The following is a 25967-nucleotide window of genomic DNA, read 5'->3' as shown; positions in this document are numbered from 1 at the left end:
ACTGGACACACCGCCGCATGCCGCTCCGCCACTGGACACACCACCACATGCCGCTCCGCCACTGGACACACCGCCGCTGGCTGCTCCGCCACTGGACACACCGCCGCTGGCTGCTCCGCCACTGGACACACCGCCGCATGCCGCTCCGCCACTGGACACACCGCCGCATGCCGCTCCGCCACTGGACACACCGCCGCATGCCGCTCCGCCACTGGACACCCCCCCTCTGGCTGCTCCGCCACTGGACACACCGCTGCATGCCGCTCCGCCACTGGACACACTGCCGCATGCCGCTCCACCACTGGACACACCGCCACATGCCGCTCCGCCACTGAACACACCGCCGCTGGCTGCTTCGCCACTGGACACACCGGCGCATGCCGTTCCACCACTGGACACACCGCCGCATGCCGCTCCGCCACTGGACACACCGCCGCATGCCGCTCCGCCACTGGACACACCGCCGCATGCCGCTCCGCCACTGGACACACCGCCGCATGCCGCTCCGCCACTGGACACCCCCCCGCTGGCTGCTCCGCCACTGGACACACCGCTGCATGCCGCTCCGCCACTGGACACACTGCCGCATGCCGCTCCACCACTGGACACACCGCCACATGCCGCTCCGCCACTGAACACACCGCCGCTGGCTGCTTCGCCACTGGACACACCGCCGCATGCCGTTCCACCACTGGACACACCGCCGCATGCCGCTCTGCCACTGGACACACCGCCGCATGCCGCTCCGCCACTGGCTGCTTCGCCAAGGTAAGTTCATTTTAGGGGTTCATGTAGGGGGTTAAGGATAGGGGTTTTAGGGTAAGAGGTTAGGTTTTTTAGAGTACGGGATTAGGGTAAGGGGTTTAGGGTTGGGGATTAAGGTAAAGGGTTAGGGGGATTAGGGTAAAGGGTTAGGGTAAGGGGATTAGGGTAAAGGGTTAGGGTATGGGGCTTCAGGGTAAAGGGATTAAGGTAAAGGGTTATGGGTTTCAGGGTAAAGGTTTAGGGTGAGGGGTTTCAGGGTAAAGGGATTAGGGTATGGGGTTTCAGGGTAAAGGGTTAGGGTATGGGGTTTCAGGGTAAGGGGATTAGGGTAAAGGGTTAGGGTAAGGGTATTAGGGTAAAGGGTTAGGTATGGGGTTTCAGGGTAAGGGTATTAGGGTAAAGGGTTAGGGTATGGGGTTTCAGGGTAAGGGTATTAGGGCAAAGGGTTAGGGTATGGAGTTTCAGGGTAAGGGGATTAGGGTAAAGGGTTAGGGTATGGGGTTTCAGGGTAAGGGTATTAGGGTAAAGGGTTAGGGTATGGGGTTTCAGGGTAAGGGGATTAGGGTAAAGGGTTAGGGTATGGGGTTTCAGGGTAAGGGGATTAGGGTAAAGGGTTAGGGTATGGGGTTTCAGGGTAAGGGTATTAGGGTAAAGGGTTAGGGTATGGGGTTTCAGGGTAAGGGGCTTACGGTAAGAGGTTTTAGGGTAGGGGGTAGCGTTAGTATTAGGGGTTTTTAGGGTAAGGTTAGTGACTTACCTTGGCAGTGATGCGGACGGCGGCGAGGTGAGTAGCAACAAAACGTCCACGACCAAGTATCCTGACCTAGATCATACAGTGACCCCGTAACAGACTCAGCCGGACAGGCGGGAATCCCAGATAACACGGCCCGGTGACGTTCTCTCAGTGGGACAGGCGGGAATCCCAGATACCACGGCCTGGTGACGTTCTCTCAGTGGGACAGGCGGGAATCCCAGATAGAACGTCACCGGGCCGTGTTATCTGGGATTCCCGCCTGTCCCACTGAGAGAACGTCACCGGGCCGTGTTATCTGGGATTCCCGCCTGTCCCACTGATAGAACGTCACCGGGCCGTGTTATCAGTGGGACAGGCGGGAATCCCAGATAACATGGCCCGGTGACGTTCTCTCAGTGGGACAGGTGGGAATCCCAGATAACACGGCCCGGTGACGTTCTCTCAGTGGGACAGGCGGGAATCCCAGATAACACGGCCAGGTGACGTTCTCTCAGTGGGACAGGCGGGAATCCCAGATAACACGGCCCGGTGACGTTCTATCAGTGGGACAGGCGGGAATCCCAGATAACACGGCCCGGTGACGTTCTATCAGTGGGACAGGCGGGAATCCCAGATAACACGGCCCGGTGACGTTCTATCAGTGGGACAGGCGGGAATCCCAGATAACACGGCCCGGTGACGTTCTATCAGTGGGACAGGCGGGAATCCCAGATAACACGGCCCGGTGACGTTCTATCAGTGGGACAGGAGGGAATCCCAGATAACACGACCCGGTGACGTTCTCTCAGTGGGACAGGTGGGAATCCCAGATAACACGGCCCGGTGACGTTCTCTCAGTGGGACAGGAGGGAATCCCAGATAACACGGCCCGGTGACGTTCTCCCAGTGGGACAGGCGGGAATCACAGATAACACGGCCCGGTGACGTTTTCCCAGTGGGACAGGCGGGAATCCCAGATAACACGGCCCGGTGACGTTCTATCAGTGGGACAGGCGGGAATCCCAGATAACACGGCCCGGTGACGTTCTATCAGTGGGACAGGCGGGAATCCCAGATAACACGGCCCGGTGACGTTCTCTCAGTGGGACAGGAGGGAATCCCAGATAACACGGCCCGGTGACGTTCTATCAGTGGGACAGGTGGGAATCCCAGATAACACGGCCCGGTGACGTTCTCCCAGTGGGACAGGCGGGAATCCCAGATAACACGGCCCGGTGACATTCTATCAGTGGGACAGGCGGGAATCCCAGATAACACGGCCCGGTGACGTTCTCTCAGTGGGACAGGAGGGAATCCCAGATAACACGGCCCGGTGACGTTCTCTCAGTGGGACAGGCGGGAATCCCAGATAACACGGCCCGGTGACGTTCTCTCAGTGGGACAGGTGGGAATCCCAGATAACACGGCCCGGTAACGTTCTCTCAGTGGGACAGGTGGGAATCCCAGATAACACGGCCCGGTGACGTTCTCTCAGTGGGACAGGTGGGAATCCCAGATAACACGGCCCGGTGACGTTCTCTCAGTGGGACAGGTGGGTATCCCAGATAACACGGCCCGGTGACGTTCTCTCAGTGGGACAGGTGGGTATCCCAGATAACACGGCCCGGTGACGTTCTCTCAGTGGGACAGGCGGGAATCCCAGATAACATGGCCCGGTGACGTTCTCTCAGTGGGACAGGTGGGAATCCCAGATAACACGGCCCGGTAACGTTCTCTCAGTGGGACAGGCGGGAATCCCAGATAACACGGCCCGGTGACGTTCTCTCAGTGGGACAGGCGGGAATCCCAGATAACACGGCCCGGTGACGTTCTATCAGTGGGACAGGAGGGAATCCCAGATAACACGGCACGGTGACGTTCTCTCAGTGGGACAGGCGGGAATCCCAGATAACACGGCACGGTGACGTTCTCTCAGTGGGACAGGAGGGAATCCCAGATAACACGGCCCGGTGACGTTCTCTCAGTGGGACAGGTGGGAATCCCAGATAACACGGCCCGGTGATGTTCTCTCAGTGGGACAAGAGGGAATCCCAGATAACACGGCCCGGTGATGTTCTCTCAGTGGGACAGGCGGGAATCCCAGATAACACGGCCCGGTGACGTTCTCTCAGTGGGACAGGCGGGAATCCCAGATAACACGGCCCGGTGACATTCTATCAGTGGGACAGGCGGGAATCCCAGATAACACGGCCCGGTGACGTTCTCTCAGTGGGACAAGAGGGAATCCCAGATAACACGGCCCGGTGACGTTCTCTCAGTGGGACAGGCGGGAATCCCAGATAACACGGCCCGGTGACGTTCTCTCAGTGGGACAGGAGGGAATCCCAGATAACACGGCCCGGTGACGTTCTCTCAGTGGGACAGGCGGGAATCCCAGATAACACGGCCCGGTGACGTTCTCTCAGTGGGACAGGAGGGAATCCCAGATAACACGGCCCGGTGACGTTCTCTCAGTGGGACAGGCGGGAATCCCAGATAACACGGCCCGGTGATGTTCTCTCAGTGGGACAGGCGGGAATCCCAGATAACACGGCCCGGTGACGTTCTCTCAGTGGGACAAGAGGGAATCCCAGATAACACGGCCCGGTGACGTTCTCTCAGTGGGACAGGCGGGAATCCCAGATAACACGGCCCGGTGACGTTCTCTCAGTGGGACAGGCGGGAATCCCAGATAACACGGCCCGGTGACGTTCTCTCAGTGGGACAAGAGGGAATCCCAGATAACACGGCCCGGTGACGTTCTCTCAGTGGGACAGGCGGGAATCCCAGATAACACGGCCCGGTGACGTTCTCTCAGTGGGACAGGAGGGAATCCCAGATAACACGGCCCGGTGACGTTCTCTCAGTGGGACAGGCGGGAATCCCAGATAACACGGCCCGGTGACGTTCTCTCAGTGGGACAGGAGGGAATCCCAGATAACACGGCCCGGTGACGTTCTCTCAGTGGGACAGGCGGGAATCCCAGATAACACGGCCCGGTGACGTTCTCTCAGTGGGACAGGCGGGAATCCCAGATAACACGGCCCGGTGACGTTCTCTCAGTGGGACAGGTGGGAATCCCAGATAACACGGCCCGGTGACGTTCTATCAGTGGGACAAGAGGGAATCCCAGATAACACGGCCCGGTGACGTTCTCCCAGTGGGACAGGCGGGAATCCCAGATAACACGGCCCGGTGACGTTCTATCAGTGGGACAGGTGGGAATCCCAGATAACACGGCCCGGTGACGTTCTCTCAGTGGGACAGGTGGGAATCCCAGATAACACGGCCCGGTGACGTTCTATCAGTGGGACAAGAGGGAATCCCAGATAACACGGCCCGGTGACGTTCTCCCAGTGGGACAGGCGGGAATCCCAGATAACACGGCCCGGTGACGTTCTCTCAGTGGGACAGGCGGGAATCCCAGATAACACGGCCCGGTGACGTTCTCTCAGTGGGACAGGCGGGAATCCCAGATAACACGGCCCGGTGACGTTCTCTCAGTGGGACAGGCGGGAATCCCAGATAACACGGCCCGGTGACGTTCTCTCAGTGGGACAGGCGGGAATCCCAGATAACACGGCCCGGTGACGTTCTCTCAGTGGGATAGGCGGGAATCCCAGATAACACGGCCCGGTGACGTTCTCTCAGTGGGACAGGCGGGAATCCCAGATAACACGGCCCGGTGACGTTCTATCAGTGGGACAAGAGGGAATCCCAGATAACACGGCCCGGTGACGTTCTCTCAGTGGGACAGGCGGGAATCCCAGATAACACGGCCCGGTGACGTTCTCTCAGTGGGACAGGCGGGAATCCCAGATAACACGGCCCGGTGACGTTCTCTCAGTGGGACAGGCGGGAATCCCAGATAACACGGCCCGGTGACGTTCTCTCAGTGGGCAAGGAGGGAATCACAGATAACACGGCCCGGTGACGTTTTCCCAGTGGGACAGGCGGGAATCCCAGATAACACGGCCCGGTGACGTTCTCCCAGTGGGACAGGCGGGAATCCCAGATAACACGGCCCGGTGACGTTCTATCAGTGGGACAGGCGGGAATCCCAGATAACACGGCCCGGTGACGTTCTCTCAGTGGGACAGGAGGGAATCCCAGATAACACGGCCCGGTGACGTTCTCTCAGTGGGACAGGCGGGAATCCCAGATAACACGGCCCGGTGACGTTCTCTCAGTGGGACAGGTGGGAATCCCAGATAACACGGCCCGGTAACGTTCTCTCAGTGGGACAGGTGGGAATCCCAGATAACACGGCCCGGTGACGTTCTCTCAGTGGGACAGGCGGGTATCCCAGATAACACGGCCCGGTGACGTTCTCTCAGTGGGACAGGCGGGAATCCCAGATAACATGGCCCGGTGACGTTCTCTCAGTGGGACAGGTGGGAATCCCAGATAACACGGCCCGGTAACGTTCTCTCAGTGGGACAGGCGGGAATCCCAGATAACACGGCCCGGTGACGTTCTCTCAATGGGACAGGCGGGAATCCCAGATAACACGGCCCGGTGACGTTCTATCAGTGGGACAGGAGGGAATCCCAGATAACACGGCACGGTGACGTTCTCTCAGTGGGACAGGCGGGAATCCCAGATAACACGGCCAGGTGACGTTCTATCAGTGGGACAGGAGGGAATCCCAGATAACACGGCCCGGTGACGTTCTCTCAGTGGGACAGGCGGGTATCCCAGATAACACGGCACGGTGACGTTCTATCAGTGGGACAGGTCGGAATCCCAGATAACACGGCCCGGTGACGTTCTCTCAGTGGGACAGGTGGGAATCCCAGATAACACGGCCCGGTGACGTTCTATCAGTGGGACAGGCGGGAATCCCAGATAACACGGCCCGGTGACGTTCTCTCAGTGGGACAGGCGGGAATCCCAGATAACACGGCCCGATGACGTTCTCTCAGTGGGACAGGTGGGAATCCCAGATAACACGGCCCGGTGACGTTCTATCAGTGGGACAGGCGGGAATCCCAGATAACACGGCCCGGTGACGTTCTATCAGTGGGACAGGCGGGAATCCCAGATAACACGGCCCGGTGACGTTCTATCAGTGGGACAGGCGGGAATCCCAGATAACACGGCCCGGTGACGTTCTATCAGTGGGACAGGCGGGAATCCCAGATAACACGGCCCGGTGACGTTCTCTCAGTGGGACAGGTGGGAATCCCAGATAACACGGCCCGGTGACGTTCTCTCAGTGGGACAGGTGGGAATCCCAGATAACACGGCCCGGTGACGTTCTCCCAGTGGGACAGGCGGGAATCCCAGATAACACGGCCCGGTGACGTTCTCTCAGTGGGACAGGCGGGAATCCCAGATAACACGGCCCGGTGACGTTCTCTCAGTGGGACAGGCGGGAATCCCAGATAACACGGCCCGGTGACGTTCTCTCAGTGGGACAGGTGGGAATCCCAGATAACACGGCCCGGTGACGTTCTCTCAGTGGGACAGGTGGGAATCCCAGATAACACGGCCCGGTGACGTTCTCTCAGTGGGACAGGAGGGAATCCCAGATAACACGGCCCGGTGACGTTCTCCCAGTGGGACAGGCGGGAATCACAGATAACACGGCCCGGTGACGTTTTCCCAGTGGGACAGGCGGGAATCCCAGATAACACGGCCCGGTGACGTTCTATCAGTGGGACAGGCGGGAATCCCAGATAACACGGCCCGGTGACGTTCTATCAGTGGGACAGGCGGGAATCCCAGATAACACGGCCCGGTGACGTTCTCTCAGTGGGACAGGAGGGAATCCCAGATAACACGGCCCGGTGACGTTCTATCAGTGGGACAGGTGGGAATCCCAGATAACACGGCCCGGTGACGTTCTCCCAGTGGGACAGGCGGGAATCCCAGAATACGGCCCGGTGACATTCTATCAGTGGGACAGGCGGGAATCCCAGATAACACGGCCCGGTGACGTTCTCTCAGTGGGACAGGAGGGAATCCCAGATAACACGGCCCGGTGACGTTCTCTCAGTGGGACAGGCGGGAATCCCAGATAACACGGCCCGGTGACGTTCTCTCAGTGGGACAGGTGGGAATCCCAGATAACACGGCCCGGTAACGTTCTCTCAGTGGGACAGGTGGGAATCCCAGATAACACGGCCCGGTGACGTTCTCTCAGTGGGACAGGTGGGAATCCCAGATAACACGGCCCGGTGACGTTCTCTCAGTGGGACAGGTGGGTATCCCAGATAACACGGCCCGGTGACGTTCTCTCAGTGGGACAGGTGGGTATCCCAGATAACACGGCCCGGTGACGTTCTCTCAGTGGGACAGGCGGGAATCCCAGATAACATGGCCCGGTGACGTTCTCTCAGTGGGACAGGTGGGAATCCCAGATAACACGGCCCGGTAACGTTCTCTCAGTGGGACAGGCGGGAATCCCAGATAACACGGCCCGGTGACGTTCTCTCAGTGGGACAGGCGGGAATCCCAGATAACACGGCCCGGTGACGTTCTATCAGTGGGACAGGAGGGAATCCCAGATAACACGGCACGGTGACGTTCTCTCAGTGGGACAGGCGGGAATCCCAGATAACACGGCACGGTGACGTTCTCTCAGTGGGACAGGAGGGAATCCCAGATAACACGGCCCGGTGACGTTCTCTCAGTGGGACAGGTGGGAATCCCAGATAACACGGCCCGGTGATGTTCTCTCAGTGGGACAAGAGGGAATCCCAGATAACACGGCCCGGTGATGTTCTCTCAGTGGGACAGGCGGGAATCCCAGATAACACGGCCCGGTGACGTTCTCTCAGTGGGACAGGCGGGAATCCCAGATAACACGGCCCGGTGACATTCTATCAGTGGGACAGGCGGGAATCCCAGATAACACGGCCCGGTGACGTTCTCTCAGTGGGACAAGAGGGAATCCCAGATAACACGGCCCGGTGACGTTCTCTCAGTGGGACAGGCGGGAATCCCAGATAACACGGCCCGGTGACGTTCTCTCAGTGGGACAGGAGGGAATCCCAGATAACACGGCCCGGTGACGTTCTCTCAGTGGGACAGGCGGGAATCCCAGATAACACGGCCCGGTGACGTTCTCTCAGTGGGACAGGAGGGAATCCCAGATAACACGGCCCGGTGACGTTCTCTCAGTGGGACAGGCGGGAATCCCAGATAACACGGCCCGGTGATGTTCTCTCAGTGGGACAGGCGGGAATCCCAGATAACACGGCCCGGTGACGTTCTCTCAGTGGGACAAGAGGGAATCCCAGATAACACGGCCCGGTGACGTTCTCTCAGTGGGACAGGCGGGAATCCCAGATAACACGGCCCGGTGACGTTCTCTCAGTGGGACAGGCGGGAATCCCAGATAACACGGCCCGGTGACGTTCTCTCAGTGGGACAAGAGGGAATCCCAGATAACACGGCCCGGTGACGTTCTCTCAGTGGGACAGGCGGGAATCCCAGATAACACGGCCCGGTGACGTTCTCTCAGTGGGACAGGAGGGAATCCCAGATAACACGGCCCGGTGACGTTCTCTCAGTGGGACAGGCGGGAATCCCAGATAACACGGCCCGGTGACGTTCTCTCAGTGGGACAGGAGGGAATCCCAGATAACACGGCCCGGTGACGTTCTCTCAGTGGGACAGGCGGGAATCCCAGATAACACGGCCCGGTGACGTTCTCTCAGTGGGACAGGCGGGAATCCCAGATAACACGGCCCGGTGACGTTCTCTCAGTGGGACAGGTGGGAATCCCAGATAACACGGCCCGGTGACGTTCTATCAGTGGGACAAGAGGGAATCCCAGATAACACGGCCCGGTGACGTTCTCCCAGTGGGACAGGCGGGAATCCCAGATAACACGGCCCGGTGACGTTCTATCAGTGGGACAGGTGGGAATCCCAGATAACACGGCCCGGTGACGTTCTCTCAGTGGGACAGGTGGGAATCCCAGATAACACGGCCCGGTGACGTTCTATCAGTGGGACAAGAGGGAATCCCAGATAACACGGCCCGGTGACGTTCTCCCAGTGGGACAGGCGGGAATCCCAGATAACACGGCCCGGTGACGTTCTCTCAGTGGGACAGGCGGGAATCCCAGATAACACGGCCCGGTGACGTTCTCTCAGTGGGACAGGCGGGAATCCCAGATAACACGGCCCGGTGACGTTCTCTCAGTGGGACAGGCGGGAATCCCAGATAACACGGCCCGGTGACGTTCTCTCAGTGGGACAGGCGGGAATCCCAGATAACACGGCCCGGTGACGTTCTCTCAGTGGGATAGGCGGGAATCCCAGATAACACGGCCCGGTGACGTTCTCTCAGTGGGACAGGCGGGAATCCCAGATAACACGGCCCGGTGACGTTCTATCAGTGGGACAAGAGGGAATCCCAGATAACACGGCCCGGTGACGTTCTCTCAGTGGGACAGGCGGGAATCCCAGATAACACGGCCCGGTGACGTTCTCTCAGTGGGACAGGCGGGAATCCCAGATAACACGGCCCGGTGACGTTCTCTCAGTGGGACAGGCGGGAATCCCAGATAACACGGCCCGGTGACGTTCTCTCAGTGGGCAAGGAGGGAATCACAGATAACACGGCCCGGTGACGTTTTCCCAGTGGGACAGGCGGGAATCCCAGATAACACGGCCCGGTGACGTTCTCCCAGTGGGACAGGCGGGAATCCCAGATAACACGGCCCGGTGACGTTCTATCAGTGGGACAGGCGGGAATCCCAGATAACACGGCCCGGTGACGTTCTCTCAGTGGGACAGGAGGGAATCCCAGATAACACGGCCCGGTGACGTTCTCTCAGTGGGACAGGCGGGAATCCCAGATAACACGGCCCGGTGACGTTCTCTCAGTGGGACAGGTGGGAATCCCAGATAACACGGCCCGGTAACGTTCTCTCAGTGGGACAGGTGGGAATCCCAGATAACACGGCCCGGTGACGTTCTCTCAGTGGGACAGGCGGGTATCCCAGATAACACGGCCCGGTGACGTTCTCTCAGTGGGACAGGCGGGAATCCCAGATAACATGGCCCGGTGACGTTCTCTCAGTGGGACAGGTGGGAATCCCAGATAACACGGCCCGGTAACGTTCTCTCAGTGGGACAGGCGGGAATCCCAGATAACACGGCCCGGTGACGTTCTCTCAATGGGACAGGCGGGAATCCCAGATAACACGGCCCGGTGACGTTCTATCAGTGGGACAGGAGGGAATCCCAGATAACACGGCACGGTGACGTTCTCTCAGTGGGACAGGCGGGAATCCCAGATAACACGGCCAGGTGACGTTCTATCAGTGGGACAGGAGGGAATCCCAGATAACACGGCCCGGTGACGTTCTCTCAGTGGGACAGGCGGGTATCCCAGATAACACGGCACGGTGACGTTCTATCAGTGGGACAGGTCGGAATCCCAGATAACACGGCCCGGTGACGTTCTCTCAGTGGGACAGGTGGGAATCCCAGATAACACGGCCCGGTGACGTTCTATCAGTGGGACAGGCGGGAATCCCAGATAACACGGCCCGGTGACGTTCTCTCAGTGGGACAGGCGGGAATCCCAGATAACACGGCCCGATGACGTTCTCTCAGTGGGACAGGTGGGAATCCAGATAACACGGCCCGGTGACGTTCTATCAGTGGGACAGGCGGGAATCCCAGATAACACGGCCCGGTGACGTTCTATCAGTGGGACAGGCGGGAATCCCAGATAACACGGCCCGGTGACGTTCTATCAGTGGGACAGGCGGGAATCCCAGATAACACGGCCCGGTGACGTTCTATCAGTGGGACAGGCGGGAATCCCAGATAACACGGCCCGGTGACGTTCTCTCAGTGGGACAGGTGGGAATCCCAGATAACACGGCCCGGTGACGTTCTCTCAGTGGGACAGGTGGGAATCCCAGATAACACGGCCCGGTGACGTTCTCCCAGTGGGACAGGCGGGAATCCCAGATAACACGGCCCGGTGACGTTCTCTCAGTGGGACAGGCGGGAATCCCAGATAACACGGCCCGGTGACGTTCTCTCAGTGGGACAGGCGGGAATCCCAGATAACACGGCCCGGTGACGTTCTCTCAGTGGGACAGGTGGGAATCCCAGATAACACGGCCCGGTGACGTTCTCTCAGTGGGACAGGCGGGAATCCCAGATAACACGGCCCGGTGACGTTCTCTCAGTGGGACAGGAGGGAATCCCAGATAACACGGCCCGGTGACGTTCTCCCAGTGGGACAGGCGGGAATCCCAGATAACACGGCCCGGTGACGTTCTCCCAGTGGGACAGGCGGGAATCCCAGATAACACGGCCCGGTGACGTTCTATCAGTGGGACAGGCGGGAATCCCAGATAACACGGCCCGGTGACGTTCTATCAGTGGGACAGGCGGGAATCCCAGATAACACGGCCCGGTGACGTTCTATCAGTGGGACAGGCGGGAATCCCAGATAACACGGCCCGGTGACGTTCTCTCAGTGGGACAGGTGGGAATCCCAGATAACACGGCCCGGTGACGTTCTCTCAGTGGGACAGGTGGGAATCCCAGATAACACGGCCCGGTGACGTTCTCCCAGTGGGACAGGCGGGAATCCCAGATAACACGGCCCGGTGACGTTCTATCAGTGGGACAGGCGGGAATCCCAGATAACACGGCCCGGTGACGTTCTCTCAGTGGGACAGGCGGGAATCCCAGATAACACGGCCCGGTGACGTTCTCTCAGTGGACAGGCGGGAATCCCAGATAACACGGCCCGGTGACGTTCTCTCAGTGGGACAGGCGGGAATCCCAGATAACACGGCCCGGTGACGTTCTCTCAGTGGGACAGGAGGGAATCCCAGATAACACGCCCGGTGACGTTCTCTCAGTGGGACAGGCGGGAATCCCAGATAACACGGCCCGGTGACGTTCTCTCAGTGGGACAGGTGGGAATCCCAGATAACACGGCCCGGTGACGTTCTCTCAGTGGGACAGGCGGGTATCCCAGATAACACGGCCCGGTGACGTTCTCTCAGTGGGACAGGCGGGAATCCCAGATAACATGGCCCGGTGACGTTCTCTCAGTGGGACAGGTGGGAATCCCAGATAACACGGCCCGGTAACGTTCTCTCAGTGGGACAGGCGGGAATCCCAGATAACACGGCCCGGTGTCGTTCTCTCAGTGGGACAGGCGGGAATCCCAGATAACACGGCCCGGTGACGTTCTCTCAGTGGGACAGGAGGGAATCCCAGATAACACGGCCCGGTGACGTTCTCTCAGTGGGACAGGCGGGTATCCCAGATAACACGGCACAGTGACGTTCTATCAGTGGGACAGGTCGGAATCCAGATAACACGGCCCGGTGACGTTCTATCAGTGGGACAGGTGGGAATCCCAGATAACACGGCCCGGTGACGTTCTATCAGTGGGACAGGCGGGAATCCCAGATAACACGGCCCGATGACGTTCTCTCAGTGGGACAGGTGGGAATTCCAGATAACACGGCCCGGTGACGTTCTATCAGTGGGACAGGCGGGAATCCCAGATAACACGGCCCGGTGACGTTCTATCAGTGGGACAGGCGGGAATCCCAGATAACACGGCCCGGTGACGTTCTCTCAGTGGGACAGGTGGGAATCCCAGATAACACGGCCCGGTGACGTTCTCTCAGTGGGACAGGTGGGAATCCCAGATAACACGGCCCGGTGACGTTCTCCCAGTGGGACAGGAGGGAATCCCAGATAACACGGCCCGGTGACGTTCTCCCAGTGGGACAGGAGGGAATCCCAGATAACACGGCCCGGTGACGTTCTCTCAGTGGGACAGGTGGGAATCCCAGATAACACGGCCCGGTGACGTTCTCCAGTGGGACATGCGGGAATCCCAGATAACACGGCCCGGTGACGTTCTCTCAGTGGGACAGGTGGGAATCCCAGATAACACGGCCCGGTGACGTTCTCTCAGTGGGACAGGAGGGAATCACAGATAACACGGCCCGGTGACGTTCTATCAGTGGGACAGGTGGGAATCCCAGATAACACGGCCCGGTGACGTTCTATCAGTGGGACAGGTGGGAATCCCAGATAACACGGCACGGTGACGTTCTATCAGTGGGACAGGCGGGAATCCCAGATAACACGGCCCGGTGACGTTCTCTCAGTGGGACAGGTGGGAATCCCAGATAACACGGCCCGGTGACGTTCTATCAGTGGGACAGGTGGGAATCCCAGATAACACGGCCCGGTGACGTTCTCCCAGTGGGACAGGCGGGAATCCCAGATAACACGGCCCGGTGACGTTCTATCAGTGGGACAGGCGGGAATCCCAGATAAAACGGCCCGGTGACGTTCTATCAGTGGGACAGGCGGGAATCCCAGATAACACGGCCCGGTGACGTTCTATCAGTGGGACAGGCGGGAATCCCAGATAACACGGCCCGGTGACGTTCTCTCAGTGGGACAGGCGGAATCCCAGATAACACGGCCCGGTGACGTTCTCTCAGTGGGACAGGAGGGAATCCCAGATAACACGGCCCGGTGACGTTCTCTCAGTGGGACAGGCGGGAATCCCAGATAACACGGCCCGGTGACGTTCTCTCAGTGGGACAGGAGGGAATCCCAGATAACACGGGCCGGTGACGTTCTCTCAGTGGGACAGGAGGGAATCCCAGATAACACGGCCCGGTGACGTTCTATCAGTGGGACAGGAGGGAATCCCAGATAACACGGCCCGGTGACGTTCTATCAGTGGGACAGGTGGGAATCCCAGATAACACGGCCTGGTGACGTTCTCTCAGTGGGACAGGCGGGTATCCCAGATAACACGGCCCGGTAACGTTCTCTCAGTGGGACAGGCGGGAATCCCAGATAACACGGCCCGGTGACGTTCTATCAGTGGGTCAGGCGGGAATCCCAGATAACACGGCACAGTGACGTTCTCTCAGTGGGACAGGAGGGAATCCCAGATTACACGGCCCGGTGACGTTCTATCAGTGGGACAGGTGGGAATCCCAGATAACACGGCCCGGTGACGTTCTATCAGTGGGACAGGCGGGAATCCCAGATAACACGGCCCGGTGACGTTCTATCAGTGGGACAGGCGGGAATCCCAGATAACACGGCCCGGTGACGTTCTATCAGTGGGACAGGCGGGAATCCCAGATAACACGGCCCGGTGTCTTAATCAGTCCCAGCTTCAGCACAGGTGTCTTAATCAGTCCCAGCTTCAGCACAGGTGTCTTAATCAGTCCCTGCTTCAGCACAGGTGTCTTAATCAGTCCCAGCTTCAGCACAGGTGTCTTAATCAGTCCCATAATCAGTCCCTGCTTCAGCACAGGTGTCTTAATCAGTCCCAGCTTCAGCACAGGTGTCTTAATCAGTCAGCTTCAGCACAGGTGTCTTAATCAGTCCCAGCTTCAGCACAGGTGGCTTAATCAGTCCCAGCTTCAGCACAGGTGTCTTAATCAGTCCCAGCTTCAGCACAGGTCGCTTAATCAGTCCCAGCTTCAGCACAGGTGTCTTAATCAGTCCCTGCTTCAGCACAGGTGTCTTAATCAGTCCCAGCTTCAGCACAGGTGTCTTAATCAGTCCCAGCTTCAGCACAGGTGTCTTAATCAGTCCCTGCTTCAGCACAGGTGTCTTAATCAGTCCCAGCTTCAGCACAGGTGGCTTAATCAGTCCCAGCTTCAGTACAGGTGTCTTAATCAGTCCCAGCTTCAGCACAGGTCGCTTAATCAGTCCCAGCTTCAACACAGGTGTCTTAATCAGTCCCTGCTTCAGCACAGGTGGCTTAATCAGTCCCAGCTTCAGCACAGGTGGCTTAATCAGTCCCAGCTTCAGCACAGGTGGCTTAATCAGTCCCAGCTTCAGCACAGGTGGCTTAATCAGTCCCAGCTTCAGCACATGTGTCTTAATCAGTCCCAGCTTCAGCACAGGTGTCTTAATCAGTCCCTGCTTCAGCACAGGTGGCTTAATCAGTCCCAGCTTCAGCACAGGTGGCTTAATCAGTCCCAGCTTCAGCACAGGTGTCTTAATCAGTCCCTGCTTCAGCACAGGTGGCTTTATCAGTCCCTGCTTCAGCACAGGTTGCTTAATCAGTCCCAGCTTCAGCACAGGTGGCTCAGTCTTAGACTGAGCCACTGATTGAGCCACATGTGCGGAAGCAGGGATATCCTGAACCTGAGTTGGGGGGGCGGGGGGGGCTTGGGGACTGGAGTTGAACCCCTACTTAATATATCCTAAAAACATTGGGACTAATAATGTCTGAAACAGAGACCGGTGATCTTCACAGTGACAATCTTCCTGCTGCCCTCAGGGAAGGAGACCAGCACCGGGGGCGTGTCCTTTACATGTGCTTATGTAATATTGCTAATTAAAAAAACTATTAAGGGTCGGACAGTTGGGAATACAGTACGTGTCAAGAGACAGCGCCATAGTGCTCATTAATATCTTCAGCCAATTAGTCAAGGAGAGGAAGAGAGAGAGAGAGGATGGAGGGGGAGAGAGAGAGAGAGAGAGAGAGAGAGAGAGAGAGAGAGAGAGAGAGAGAGAGGATGGAGGGGGAGAGAGGGAGAGGATGGAGGGGGAGAGAGAGAGAGAATGGAGGGAGGGGGGGGAGAGAGAGAGGATGGAGGGGGAGAGAGAGAGAGGATGGAGAGAGAGAGAGGATGGAGGGGGAGAGAGAGAGAGGATGGAGGGGGAGAGAGAGAGAGGATGGAGGGAGGGGGGGAGAGAGAGAGGATGGAGGGGGAGAGAGAGAGAGGATGGAGAGAGAGAGAGAGGATGGAGGGGGAGAGAGAGAGAGAGAGAGGATGGAGGGGGAGAGAGAGGATGGAGGGGGAGAGAGACGGGGAGAGAGAGGATGGAGGGGGGGGGAGAGAGAGGATGGAGGGGGGAGAGAGAGGATGGAGAGAGGAAAGAGAGGATGGAGAGAGGAAAGAGAGAAAGGAGAGAGAGGTTGGAGAAAGAGGGATGGGTTGAAAAAGTGGGGAGAGCGAAAAAGAGAGGAGAGAGAGGGGGACAAAAGAGAGGGAATGGGGAGAGCGGGCCAGAGAGAGGGGCAGAGAGAAAGACAGAGGGAGGGGGCGGGAGAGAAAGAGGGGGGGAGAGAAAGGGGGGAGGGGAGAAGAGATGGACAGACAGGGCGATAGGGAGGGGAAGAAAAAGGAATAATTGTGGGGGCTGCATATTATTCTAACACAACCCTCCCTCTTGTCCCCACACAGGAGAGACTGGCGAGAGGTGGGTGGTGCCCGGGAATGACAGGGAAGGGGGGGACATGGCAGGAAGTCCCAGCCTGGGGGAGCACCGCAAGATGGAGGTGATAATAGAGGAGTCCTATGAGTTTAAGGTGAGAGGGAGTGGCAGATTGAAGGAGTGGGGGGGGGAGGGAAAGAGGAAGAGGAAGAGAGAAAGGTGGGGTGATAGGAGAGGGAGGGAGAGGTGGGGGTTGTAAAGACAGGGAGAAGGGGAGGGAGAGAGGTTAGCGGGATAAAAGGAGAGAGGGAAATGGGGAGTAGGGATTGAGAGAGGTGGGGTGGATAGAGAAGGAGAGAAAGTGAGAGGGGTGTCATTGCTTGTTACTTGAAGTTACCATATCACTATGTCCCCTCGTTCCATTCCCCCCCCCTGTCTCCTGAGTGTCCCTATGTCACCCCTTCCCCCTCTTCTCCCCTTGTGTCCCCCCCAGAATACGGTAGACAAGCTGATTAAGAAAGCTAACCTAGCTCTGGTCGTTGGGAGCAGCAGCTGGAGGGAGCAGTTTGTGAGTGCGGTGACGGTCAGTGCAGGTAAGTGTGTCACACACTCACCCCATCCCTCCTACTCACTGTCCCACCCTTACACATTGTCCCCCTGCTAACACGCTTCTCCTCCCTTGCACAGTCTGCTCACATTCTTTTCCCTGCATGCTTCACCCCTCTCTCTCCCTTCTCCCCCACCTTCCTTTCTCCCCCCCCCCCCCACCTCCTGCATGTCCCCTCCTGGGCAGGGGATGATGATGATGAGGAGAGCAGTGAGGAAGGGCTGCCCAGTTGCTGTGACTACATCATGCACTTCCTGACCGTCTTCTGGAAGGTCCTCTTTGCCTTCGTGCCCCCAACAGAGTACTGGGGGGGCTGGGCCTGCTTCCTGGTCTCTATCTGCATCATTGGCATCCTCACCGCCGTCACCGGGGATCTGGCTGCTCACTTCGGCTGCACCGTGGGGCTCAAGGACTCCGTCACCGCCGTGGTCTTCGTGGCTCTGGGGACATCTGTGCCAGGTGAGGGGGAGGGAAGGAAAGGGGGGGACTGGAGTGGCTTACTGGGGTAGACTAGGAGGGAACTGGGATACACTGGGATGTGCTGGGATGGTCTACTGGGGAGGGGGAGGTGACACTGGGAGGAGACTGGTAGGGGCTGGAGTGGTTTACTAATGGGGAGTTGGTGGGACTAGGAGAAACTTGAGGGGTTACTGGGGAGAAGCAGGGAAGGCTGGAGGGGGACTCCGTGAGAGACTGGGGTAGTTTACGGGGGACTGGAAGAGACTGGGGTAGATTACGTAGGGGACTTGGAGAGACTGGGGTAGTTTACAGGGGGGGACTGGGAGAGTCTAGGAATACTGGATGGGGGGAGTGGAGGAGACAGGGAGGACTAGAGGGGGTTACTGGGGGAAAGGATGGAATTGACTAGTGAGGTAGATGAGAGGTGATTTACTGGGAGGGGCAGGACTGGGAGGTGCTGGGAGCAGTAAGAGGGTACTGAGAGTAACTGGGAGGGATTGGGGAGACTGGCGAGAATTCTTGGAGTTACTTGGAGAGAGTGGCGAGCCTGATGGTATAAGGATGGGGCACATTAATATGGCAGGGCAGTTATTTACCCCTCTCTCACCGGAGACATTTCCCAGTATGGTGGCTGGTGTGGATAACAGGGCAGTGATACTAGGCTGATGCACTATTAATATGGCAGGGCAGTTATTTATCCTCTCCTATTGCCCCCTCCTCAGACACCTTTGCCAGTAAGGTGGCCGCGGTTCAGGATCCCCACGCGGACGCCTCCATCGGGAACGTGACGGGCAGTAACGCGGTGAACGTGTTTCTGGGGCTCGGGGTGGCGTGGAGTATCGCGTCCATATACTGGGCAGGGAAAGGCGAGCGTTTCCTGGTGTCCCCCGGAAGTCTGGCCTTCTCCGTCACCCTGTTCACGGGGCTGTCCCTCGTCTGCCTGTCCGTGCTCCTCTACCGCCGACGGCCCCCAGTGGGAGGGGAACTGGGTGGCCCCCGCAGCTCCAAGATCATCACCGCCCTCTTCTTCCTGACGCTCTGGCTGGTGTACATCCTGCTGTCCTCGCTGGAGGCTTATTGCCACATCCGGGGCTTCTGATACCCCAAGCCTGGGGCAACCAATTACAACTGTTCATTCATCTGACTGGGACCATTAACACTTCCTTTCTGGGGCAATAAGTGACATCCGGACCTTTGCAGGTCTCCTCCGGAGGTAATTCATTATTGCCCCACCCAGGGGCAGTTATCAGTACAATTGTGGAGAGGACAAGTAGATTCTGGGCTTCTGAAGCCCCAGGCTGGGGTAGGTAATTACCACTACAACGATGGAGAGGACTACTGCATTCTGGGCTTCTGATAACCTCTCCTGCGTCAATTAATCATTAACACCTGGGGCAATCAACGGGAACTGTAATGATGGAGTCCTACTGCCACCATTTGGGCCTTCTAATACCCCTTCCTTGGGGACAAATTGGTCTTCACTACAGTTATGGAGAGGACTGTGACTTTCAGGGCATCCTGGACTTCGTCTGTCCCTTCCTGGGGCAATTAATTGAAACAGCACAATTTAATGAAAGGAACTACCACATCCAGGGCTTCCAGAGTTCCCGCCAGGAACTGCCCCATCTAAGGACTTGTGATGGACTGGGGGGAGGGGGGAGAGGAGACAGAGCAGGAGAGGAGTGTTCAGCTCCCAGCTGTATGAGGTATTGTGGGGTTCATGGGGGTATATATGGGTGTGTCACTATGATTGTGTCTTTGTAGGTTCCCTGCACGTAAGCTCGTTGTATATTCTCTATATATCCTGTGTGTCAGCGTGGCAGGTGTTGTGTACTGTACATGTACATACAGGTAGTCCTCGTTATCCAACTTCTCACTTCACAACGAATGGCAGATCCAACGCTTTACAATGCAACCCTAAGGGCCGTTTTCCATGCGGAATGCACCGGAATCAACGCCAGAATGTGTATCCAACGCTCACTGCCACTGATTAACATGGGGCTCACTTTACAACGGTTTCACTATCCAACGCTACTTCCAGAACGGATCCCGCTGGATAACCGAGGACCGCCTGTACATGTGTGCGACATGTTTAAGGTGCTGTGTGTCATTTACATGTCACGTGCAAAGTAATGTACATGTCACGTGTGGTGTGTGCATCTCATTTCCAAGTTGCTGCGTGTTACACTGTGTGATACAGGTGTGTCTGTGTGTATAACTGTTACAGTCGGCATGTGATACTGTTACAGGTGTGTGTTTGTGTAACAACTTGTATGTGTGCAATATAGGGACTGTGTGTAATACGGTTACACGATTAGTCTGTGTGATACTGTTACAACTATATGTGTAACGCTGATACTGTTACAAGTGTGTGTATAACACTTAGTCTGTTTGTTATAGGTTTGTGTGTGTGGCACTTAGTCAGTGTGTTATACTGTTACAACTGTCTGTGTAACACTTTTACTGCCTATGTAATACTCTTACAGGTGTGCGTGTGTGTAACACTTACAATATGTGTTACAGGTGTGTGTGTAGCACTTACATTCAGTGTGTCACACTGTTACTGTCTTTGTAATACTCTTACAGGTGTGTATACAGTGTTACTGGTACAGGTGTTCAGAATCTAGTCAGTCAGCACTACTGCTACATATATGAGCAAAAAGAGCACAGGTGTGTGTGTGTGTGTGTGTGTGTCTGTAACACTTACAATCTATGTCTTAGTTACAGGTTTGTGTGTGTGTGTAACACTTACAATCTGTGTGTTAGTTACAGGTTTGTGTGTCACTTAGTGTGTTATACTGTTACAATGATCTGTGTAACACTTACTGTCTATATAATACCCTTACAGGTGTGCGTCTGTGTGCAACATGGTTACTGCCTGTCTAACACTCTTCAAGGTGTGTGTGTGACACTGTTACAATGGTCTGTGCAACACAGATACTGCCTGTGTAACACTCTTCCAGGTGTGTGTGTGTATATACAGCCAGGGTCTGTCTGGCTCATGCTGCTGGTGTGTGTGTGTGTTATAGTGTCTTGTTATGCGCTGGGTCTGTGTTAGTGATGTCACACTCAGTGTGCCACTGTGAGGAGGCATAGCCTCATTTACATAATTAAAGGGGAAATGTGAGTGCTCAGCAATGTGTCAGGCTCATTAGTTATAATATTAGTGATTCGTGAATACTGGGTACTAATTAATGCATACTAATGAAATAATACTAATGAGTACTAATTAATAGATATTGAGCAGAAATACAATATTACTAATTAGTAATAATTAAATAAAAATTAATACTAATGAATACTGAGAACAAATTAAACCAATGAGTTCTAATGAATGAAGAAATACAAATCAAATGATATTGAATACTAATGAGCAAAAACCAAGGAGTACTAATTATTGAATAATAATGAATACGTAGTACTAATGAATACTTGTGAGTTCTAATGAATACCAGCCTACCAATCATTGAATACTAGTAATGAGCATTAAATTATTAATGCACACAAATTAATATGATTGAATACAAATGAGTACTAATTAATACGGAGTACTAATGAATAACAAATACTAATTCATGAATACTGACTGAATATCGAGTACTAGCTAAAGAATACTGATTAATTCATTCTAATGACCACCAATATATGAATACTAATGAGTAGTGATGAAAGAATACTGAGTACAAATGAATGAATACTAATGATTACTAATGAATGAATACCAATCTGCACTAATTAAGGAATACTAATGGAGGAATACCAACAAGTGAATGCTGAGTGCTAATTAATGAATACTAATGAGAGAATACCGAGTCCAAATGAATGAATACTAAGTGAATGCTAATAAGTACTGTGTAAATACTGAATGCTAACTAATGATTACTCATGAATGAAAACGGAGTATTAATGAATGAATTATATGAATACTAATAAGTACCAATTAATGAATACTAATGAATGAATACTAAGGAGTACTAATAAATGAGTGCTACTTAATACTAATCGAGTACTCCTTAATGAATGCTAATTAATGCATGATAATTCGTTACAATACAAATGAGCACAAATGAATGAGTCTGGTTTCTGATCATTTTATTGGAGAAATAAAATGAGAGTATAAAATACATATAATGGAAGGAGGACGAGACACACACACACACACACACACACACAGTCACACACTGTGTCACTAACATACACAGGTCACACACAGTCTCCACACTGGTCTCGTTACAATACATCAATGTGATTAAAACCGAACACTCCATCCGTAGGGTTGGATGGGACTTGGCATTTGGGGGGGAGGGGGGGGCCTGTCACAGCTGGGTGGTCTCCTGGATTTTGGGAAGTCCCCAAGATTTTTTGGGAGATCCCTTGAATTTAGATGGGTCCTGCTGGTTTTTGGTCGAATCCATTAGATTTGGCAAGTTTCTCGCCTTTTGGGGTTCCCCTGGTTCTCTGTGGTCACCGTAAGCTTTGGGGAGGTCCTTTGGCTTTGGGGAGGTCCTTTGGCGTTGGGGAGGTCCTTTGGCGTTGGGGAGGTCCTTTGGCGTTGGGGAGGTCCTTTGGCGTTGGGGAGGTCCTTTGGCGTTGGGGAGGTCCTTTGGCGTTGGGGAGGTCCTTTGGCGTTGGGGAGGTCCTTTGGCGTTGGGGAGGTCCTTTGGCGTTGGGGAGGTCCTTTGGCTTTGGGGAGGTCCTTAGGATTTTGGGAGTCCACTGGATTTGGGAGGTTTGTGGATATCAGGGGGGTGGCGTCAGAGCTGGGTGGCTTCATCGCTGGAGTACCCAGGGGGCCCCTCCTCGCCTGGTTCTACCCCCCAACTCCGGGTGACAGAGGAGGGGGTGCTGTGGGAAGAGGGGGGCCCCGAGCTGCCACCACCGCCTCCCTCCTCCTGTAGGTATCGTCGCACCTCCTGGGGCAGCTGGCGGAACTCAGCCTGGCACTCCTCCTCCAGCTGGGCACGAAGCTGGGAGAAAGAAAGATGGAGCAGGTGAGGGTGGGGGGGGGGGGGAGAAGGCAGGGGAAGAGCCAGGAAAATATAGGGGGAGGGGCCTGGCTCTCTTCCAGCTGGGAGAACGAAGTATTGAGGATGTGAGTCCGGAGGAGAGAGAGGCGGTGGTGGCGGCGCGTGCAGCGGAGATCCCCGGTCTGCGGGGGGAAAGACGGGGTGGGCGTAACGGGGGGCACGGCCATGATGTCACCCAGTAGGTTCGCCCTCATTTGCTGAACCGCCGGGGGGCGTGGCCAGTGCTCCGTCCCCAGTTCTGAAGACAGTTTTTCTGCCTTCAGAAAAATCTGGCCGCGCAGCGACCAAGGTAGGTAGCGGGGCCGGCCCTATTGAGGGGCGGTTCTTGTCCCTGCAGCGCACGCTATAGCGCAGCCAGAGAGAGGGGGCAGAGCGAGGGAAAGGACCTGGACTCCTCCAGTTGGGTTAGGCAGTAGGAGGGAGAAAGACGGAGACAAGGGGAGTGGTCAGTGAGATGTGGGTGTGGTCAGTGAGATGTGGGTGTGGTCAGTGAGATGTGGGTGTGGTCAGTGAGATGTGGGTGTGGCCTGTGCAAACCTTTGGCCCCTCCTCCTTGATTCTCTGCACTGTGTCCTGATGATCGGCCAGCAACTTATCCAGACGCATCCTCTGGGCCTCCTCCAACTGGCGGCATGTGAGGGGGCGACAAAGAGATAAATAGCGGCGCATCACACCGCTGCTTATTACCTCATCAGCTGGTCATTACCTCATCACACCGCTGCTTATTACCTCATCAGCTGCTTATTACCTCATCACACCGCTGCTTATTACCTCATCAGCTGGTTATTACCTCATCCCACCGCTGCTATTACATCATCAGCTGGTCATTACCTCATCACACCGCTGCTTATTACCTCATCAGCTGCTTATTACCTCATCACACCGCTGCTTATTACCTCATCAGCTGGTTATTACCTCATCCCACCGCTGCTTATTACCTCATCAGCTGGTTATTACATCATCACACTTTGTGTCATTACCACATATACACTTTGGTCCCTCGGGGGGTCATGGGGAAAAAGATGCGACACCCTCACACACACTGTGCACCCCCAGATGAATCCAGTTTGTGGGGTTCAGATGGGAATCTGGCCAGTACAATGGCAAACGGGTTATTTCTAAACACTACTGGATTATTTTACGGTCGGGCATCGGCCCAAAGGATTCTCCTTGTGGATCCGGACCCAGGAGATCAGAGATCAGAGATCTCCGTGGATGGGTGCGTTCAATGATTCATTCCCCCACGGTTGAAGCCGATACCCAGGTTACTGACCACGGTATAGGTAAGGGGTGGCCAACTCAAGTCCGCAAGGGCCACTAACAGGTGTCTCAATCAGTCCCTGCTTCAGCACAGGTGATGCAGTCTTCGACTAAGCCACCTGTGCTGAAGCAGAGATATCCTGAACCTGACCTGTTGGTGGCCCACTCCTGCTAGAGCGGTTAGAAAGGCTTAGCCAGCCTCTTAGGGTCGCACGGGGAAGGGGTAGGTCGGCTAGTGGTAAGTATATATTAACCCCTCTGCAGCCGGATGTGGTCAGAGGGCTATGGGTGGCCCCGCGGCCAGCTGGTCACTTGGGCAACGAAGGAGTAAATGTATCAAAAAGGTGATTGATGTCGGTATTCTCTCCGCACCGCGCTGATCTCCGGGTCTGGATGGGAAGACCGCCGAGACTAACGCAACGCGCAGTAACCAGCAAGGAGCTCTCGCACGGCCGTTATTAGTGTGTGCGATTATATTCGGGTAATATAACGGCCGTGATACGTTCACGTCCTGATATATATATATATCCTGTGGAGGGTTTTTGTCACTTTTTTTTACTCACCATAACTTAACTCAGTATTATGGTATAGCCTATCCCATAGCCTCTTATGCATATCCAGTTAAAATCAACCCCACACTGATGAGACCCATCAAGGTCGAAACAGCTGTCTGTGGGTGGTTTTCTGGGTATGCACCTTAACTCTGGCTGTGCTCAAAGCTGTGACCATGCAGCAAGCTTAAGCCTATAGGGAACCATGTTAAAAATGGGTTTTGAGGCAAAAAGTGACACTGTGTGCTCATTTGCATGTCATTTCCCAGAATCCCTTGCTGCAGTGGAAGTGCTGGATGCTGGGTGATAATGGGGAAAGGCGGGGTTGCAGACCTGCCTAAGACATGCAGATGAGCATACAGTTATATTTGCATATATATATATATGAAGACAGGAGCAACGCAAGGCGATGATTGGGGGTATGTCTGACTAAACAGACTGTATGGACATAACAGGGGATCCGTTTGCGCTTATAAACCAGTATTACTTTACGTCACTATATTGGTTCTTTTATCGTTTCTTAGGTTCCTAACAACTTGGGACTTGGACTCATTTTCCATTTCAATATGGATCCCCTGTGATGTCCATATAGTCTGTTTAGTAACTCTGGTAAGTTTGATCACAAGTTTTTGTATTGAAAAAGACACATAAACCAACGTTTCGGTCCCCCAGTGGGACCTTTCTCAAGGTTGTGCAATGAATGCATGTGAATATACACACACACACACTATATATATATATATATAATTCCCATTGAGTTACACTGTTTTTCTCACATATATATATACAGTATATATATTCAAAAATAAATAGATGATACCGTTCCACAGAACGGTATCGTCTATTTATTTTTGATTATTGAAGCTCGGCTAACACGGTACAGATACCTATACATACATACATACATACATACATACATACATATATATATATATATACACACATACACACGGGCATGGTTAGATTGCGGCCGCCATTTGCCCACGAACATTGTTGCTGCTTGCAGTCAGATTTTGCTCTTGTTTGTGTTCCACGGCCGTTTTACAACTATACAAGAGACTTTCGAGGCATTGTTCCCTGGAGGGACCTCTCTCGCTGAGCACTGAATGCGAGGTGTTCCGTTTCCGGTTTTGGCTGCACGAAGGAGGGTCACGTGACGACGCCACTAACCCGAGCTGTTGGCACATGAGAGCCTGTCTCATACATGCTATTGATTGCTGTATTTTTGTGAGTGGGCATTTTACAGATTTTATGTTCCTTTAATACAATTTTTATTGTGGTAATGCACTAGGTGTGCGCCTGTTTCTTTTTCTTTCCTTTTTTTCAGATATCATTAGGGACTGGTGATCCCTTTGAAGCGGGCTGCAGGAACCTGGTGTTATTGCCATTGGAACAGGACTTTGTGTATTA

At 55.0% G+C, this 25967-nt stretch overlaps 2 protein-coding genes across 2 annotated transcripts in view; one reads left to right on the top strand and one right to left on the bottom strand.

Moving 5' to 3' along the window:
- The window catches only part of LOC142485317 (sodium/calcium exchanger 1-like), an 85631-nt gene extending 63946 nt beyond the window's left edge, over positions 1-21685 (top strand). The window contains exons 4-7 of the mRNA XM_075584366.1: positions 16683-16807; positions 17147-17246; positions 17447-17719; positions 18442-21685. Coding sequence (XP_075440481.1) covers positions 16683-16807; positions 17147-17246; positions 17447-17719; positions 18442-18818 — 875 coding nt within the window. The 3' untranslated portion in view covers positions 18819-21685. The remainder of the gene's footprint in view (positions 1-16682; positions 16808-17146; positions 17247-17446; positions 17720-18441) is intronic.
- A 109-nt stretch (positions 21686-21794) lies between these two features.
- Positions 21795-25967, bottom strand: part of PLCB3 (phospholipase C beta 3) — a 55776-nt gene continuing 51603 nt past the window's right edge. Inside the window, exons 16-17 of the mRNA XM_075584365.1 lie at positions 23284-23370; positions 21795-22686 (exon numbers count right to left, since the gene is read on the bottom strand). Of these exons, the coding sequence (XP_075440480.1) occupies positions 22474-22686; positions 23284-23370 (300 nt within the window). The 3' untranslated portion in view covers positions 21795-22473. The remainder of the gene's footprint in view (positions 22687-23283; positions 23371-25967) is intronic.

The sequence above is a fragment of the Ascaphus truei genome, unplaced genomic scaffold (assembly GCF_040206685.1).
Source record: "Ascaphus truei isolate aAscTru1 unplaced genomic scaffold, aAscTru1.hap1 HAP1_SCAFFOLD_553, whole genome shotgun sequence".
Taxonomy (NCBI): Eukaryota; Metazoa; Chordata; class Amphibia; order Anura; family Ascaphidae; genus Ascaphus; species Ascaphus truei.
Note: the sequence above shows the minus strand (reverse complement) of the source record. Positions and strands in the feature narration are given on the sequence as shown.